General features: G+C 33.9%; 1 protein-coding gene across 1 annotated transcript in view; it reads right to left on the bottom strand.

Annotated features, from left to right (window-relative positions):
• The window catches only part of LOC106474631 (ionotropic receptor 93a-like), a gene marked incomplete at its 5' end in the record, with an annotated part of 14,155 nt that extends 11,444 nt beyond the window's left edge, over positions 1 to 2,711 (bottom strand). The window contains 2 exons of the mRNA XM_022402942.1: positions 88 to 243; positions 2,621 to 2,711. Of these exons, the coding sequence (XP_022258650.1) occupies positions 88 to 243; positions 2,621 to 2,711 (247 nt within the window). The remainder of the gene's footprint in view (positions 1 to 87; positions 244 to 2,620) is intronic.
• Positions 2,712 to 5,009: the final 2,298 nt, after the last annotated feature.

Here is a 5,009-nt window from a genome sequence, read left to right as displayed (position 1 = left end):
TGCTTAATTACAAATAACGATGTTCAAAATTTGTCGTGCGAGAAGTTTTGTAATACAATTCTTTCTTCTTTTAAAGAAAACACTTACATCCCAAGTGAAAGGAGCCAAAAATAGCATACTGTTGTCTTGAGAAGGTCGCCGAACCAGCATCATGTAAGGATTTTCATCAATTGCATAGGTAAAATTGACAACACTCAGACGTTCAGGTGTTTGATAAAACGACATAGCCGCAAATTCGATTTCCTGCCAAAAAAAAAACAACAACAACAAACAAACGAGAATCATAAATGAACAGAAAATGTTACACTTTGTGAATAAATGACAACATTTATGGTAGGAATTAAAGTAAGCAAAATGTTTTTCTAAAACGTAAAAGTTATGGATTCGTATGAAGCACAAAATATATATAAAAAAAAGAATCTTGATACGATGACTGTATTGAAAAATCCACGTGAAGCTCGAGACAAAAACGAGGATTGAAAATATCATAAAAAACATGGCAAAGAACACCACTAGGGTCCTTATTGTTTAACACCTTGAATATATCGATTTTTGACGAATCTCTTAATAACTTATATATAAACAGATAGGTGGCGCTACCTCTACCACTACGTAACAGTTGATGTATTATTCATTTTGTGTATCAAATGGTTTAATTTTGTATATCACATCCTATATTTGTCTTTAAGAATTAAAACACAAATTCAAAATACTCCAATTTCCTAAGAGCCAAGTTTAAGAGCCCCAAGATAAAATTCCCCATTAGCTACAAACTCGCAAGTCCATTCAGCTACTAGCTTACAATCAGCGCCCTCTGGAGGCTGTGCAGAGAAAGAACCATTAGAAGTTCTGGTGAGATTAGTAAAGGTACATTAATCAACTTTGAAGTAATTTAGTTAGAATGAATAACCAATTTCTACATATCATGGTGGAGTAGTTTTCTTTGTGGCTCCTCTCCCACCTAACGTTTCGTACTCTGTAATGAGTTCTTCTTCAGTTCTGGTAGTTTCAAGAGTTTTAGTAATGTTTTGGAAGATGTTGTTCCGTTGTGGTGTGATGCTGGAGCGCGGTCCTGATAGAGGTTTCCTCTCTCTCTCTCTCTTTTTAAATGAATTCAATGTGTAATGTTATCATTAGTTATATAATTCTTACTTTTGCTGAGCCAGGTTCGAACTCGTGTTAAGTCATAAAATATTCTTCGCACTTTAAGCTGTGGGTGCGTTATAAGAGTGAGAGTCAATCCCTTAAAGGGGGATGTTTAATAGTAAGGTGCAAGTGAATGGTTTCCTTCCATCTGGTCAGTAGTTTAAAATTAGGGACGGCAGCATATAGCCTTACTGGCTTTGCCGTAAAATAGTAAAAAATATTGTATTTTACTACTTTATTATCTTACCTGTCATATGAGTTTAATTCTGTAGGCTTATTTCTGATTTTCCTTGTTGTATATATGTATAAATTAAGTTTTGTAAGTTTAGGGTTCCATCTGTTTATTATACTTATTACACGCAACTGATATTAAACTATTCATACCGTGTGGAGGAGGTCTTAATGACCCGAGATACCCTTCTTCTGGATTAATAAATATTGCTGATTGGTTGTGCAGGATGGGGGATAACCCCCTATTTTATGATGTAGTTCTAAAGTTCGTTTGGGCAGAAGAAGATACGTAAAGAAAATCACTTTAAAATGACAAACATACCGCGAAACTCTTCCCTGAAAGCTATATATATATTATTAACAACTATCAGATGACAAACATACCGCAAAACTCTTCCCTGAAAGTTATAATATTGTTAACAACTCTAAGATACCAAACATACTGCAAAACTCTTCCCTGAAATCTATATATATATTGTTAACAACTCTAACTTGACAAACATCCTGATTGAAGGTATATATATATATATATATCATAATTTCGTCAGACTTAAGTTTAACATAACCTTAAGTGTAGTTAATAAGTAAAAATTAACCTAAAATACTCTTCAAAAATATGTGAAGTTCGTAAAATGTTTCCTCATCAAAATTTCATTTCTAATCAATAGACTTTCGAAAAAAGTGTCTTAATAATGCAGTGTACAATCTTCTGATGGCGGTATTAAATAAAGATTGCGTTAGTCAGGTTGTTTAACTCGGAGAGCGTAATATCTTGTAGAACTATACATGTCGCTCCAAGAATACGTTACTCAGACTGGTGAACTCGTAGGAACTAATTACGAAGTGAGGACCCCCCACCGAGTAAATCAATGAAGAACGACGAGTAATACTGGAATGATTATAACTTGATGTTTACCCGCTCCTCTGGGTCGGAACATCGTTAAATAAATGTCAAATATTTGTTGTTTATTCTGAGAAGCTATGGGCGAAAGTTGAAGACAGAATATTTAAATTATATGTCAAACATATTATATCTGCTACACTCAGTGCCGGCTATCCCTTCTGTAAATAACAGGGCTCCTCGGACCATCTTGGATACTAAAACATAGTAGCGGTGTAGGTGATACGTATATCACCAATTGTATGAACAACAACCTATACGGTTATAATTAAGCTTTTTTAAATAGTGTCTTACACAATGTTTAAACACTACACATAAAGGATTGTTAAATAAGTAAATTACATTTTCTAACAACATTCCAATAAGGCCTGTCCACCTTCCATTTCTTCCTTGTATTCCATATTCGTCAATGACTGGTGGTTTCCACTCATATCTAGAGAAGAAAAAAAGTAATCAGACAGACAAACACAGCACCAGATAGAGGTGAATAATTTAAACAGTTCTTACGTAGCCAATACAGACACACAAACACAGCACCAGATAGAGGTGAATAATTTAAACAGTTCTTACGTAGCCAATACAGACACACACAAACACAACACCACATAGAGCTGAATAATTTAAACAGTTCTTACGTAGCCAATACAGACACACAAACACAACACCACATAGAGCTGAATAATTTAAACAGTTCTTACGTAGCCAATACAGACACACACACAACACCACATAGAGCTGAATAATTTAAACAGTTCTTACGTAGCCAATACAGACACACAAACACAACACCACATAGAGCTGAATAATTTAAACAGTTCTTACGTAGCCAATACAGACACACAAACACAACACCAGATAGAGGTGAATAATTTAAACAGTTCTTACGTAGCCAATACAGACACACACACAACACCACATAGTGGTAAAATAGAGGGAAGGCAACTAGTCAACACAACCCACCGCCAACTCTTTTTTTTTACCAACGAATAGTGGGGTTGACCGGAGCATTAAGATAATGCCCCACGGTTGAAAGGGCGAGCATGTTCGGGGACGAGGATTCGAACTCACGACCCACAGATTACGAGTCAAATGCCCCCTAACCACCAGGCCATGAGAGACATTAAGAAAATGTGCCTTAAATTTGTTTGTTTGTTTGTAATTAAGCAAAAAGCTACACAATGGACTATCTCTGCTCTGCCCACCACGGGTATCGAAACCCGGATTCTAGCGTTGTAAGTCCGCAGACATACCGCTGTGCCACTTGAGGGGGGGGGGGCTAGAGCTGAATAGAATAATTTAAACAGTTCTTACGTAGCCAAAGTCATAAGTTCTTATCAATGTCTACCGACAGCTCTTTCTCTCATCTTCTGTTTTTGATTTTATTGTATGGAACACCCCTTTTATTTTGCTTTTAAAGTTTTATGTTTAATTTTAAATCGTACTTTGATTGGATTATTCTACTACTTTGTGTTTCATTTCAGAAACTCCGATCAGTTTTTTTTTTGCGCTTTATTTTGATTTATTATTTAATAAGTTTGTTTGATAATTTTCACCGTGATACAAGTCCAGCTTATCTCTCTGATGACAAGTGGAATTCACAGAAACTAGTATAACCCAACAACACACGTTGATCAAAGTGTAAATAGTACTGGACCTCCCTTGAACTTAGACTTCGAGATTAAACAATTTTTCGAATACTAAGTTTATTTATTAAGCTTCCCTTAGTTTTGAATTACCACCAGGGGGAACACTATTTTCATTTGCAGAAGAGAAGGTGTAAGTGGTCTTAACGTTCTGACTTTAATGTGCATATTATTGCTGTGTTTGATTATCTAGCTACAATATTTATAAAATATTATTTGTAATTCTAAAAGGAAAAACTTTAAGAAGTAGAATGAGTCTTTTCTTGGGTTCGAGAAAATTCGTCAAATCCAAACTTCTCCCTAAAGAAGGAAAACCTCTATGTAAGAATTAAGATCATTAAAAATAGGTTTTGATTATATTTACTTGATCTTTTGGCATTCAGTTGGAATTATTCCACGATCTTAAACGATTTGGTCTTTCTATTCATTGCATATTAAAAAGTGGAGAATTTTGGAGAAAAATATTAATTGTAAACTTGGTGAACACTGATTGATTTTAGTAATGATAGTTACCATAACTATCTATTTAATAGTTACTAAATAGTGGTAGTTACCATAACTATTTACTTAATAGCTACTAAATAGCGGTAGTTACCATAACTATCTATTTAATAGTTACTAAATAGCGGTAGTTACCATAACTATCTATTTAATAGTTACTAAATAGCGGTAGTTACCATAGCTATTTACTTAATAGTTACTAAATAGTGATAGTTACCATAACTATCTATTTAATAGTTACTAAATAGTGATAGTTACCATAACTATCTATTTAATAGTTACTAAATAGCGGTAGTTACCATAACTATTTACTTAATAGTTACTAAATAGTGGTAGTTACCATAACTATCTATTTAATAGTTACTAAATAGTGGTAGTTACCATAACTATTTACTTAATAGTTACTAAATAGCGGTAGTTACCATAGCTATTTACTTAATAGCTACTAAATAGCGGTAGTTACCATAACTATCTATTTAATAGTTACTAAATAGCGGTAGTTACCATAGCTATTTACTTAATAGCTACTAAATAGCGGTAGTTACCATAGCTATTTACTTAATAGCTACTAAATAGTGGTAGTTACC

This window comes from Limulus polyphemus, unplaced genomic scaffold, assembly GCF_000517525.1.
Source record: "Limulus polyphemus unplaced genomic scaffold, Limulus_polyphemus-2.1.2 Scaffold7460, whole genome shotgun sequence".
Lineage (NCBI taxonomy): Eukaryota > Metazoa > Arthropoda > Merostomata > Xiphosura > Limulidae > Limulus > Limulus polyphemus.
Note: the sequence above shows the minus strand (reverse complement) of the source record. Positions and strands in the feature narration are given on the sequence as shown.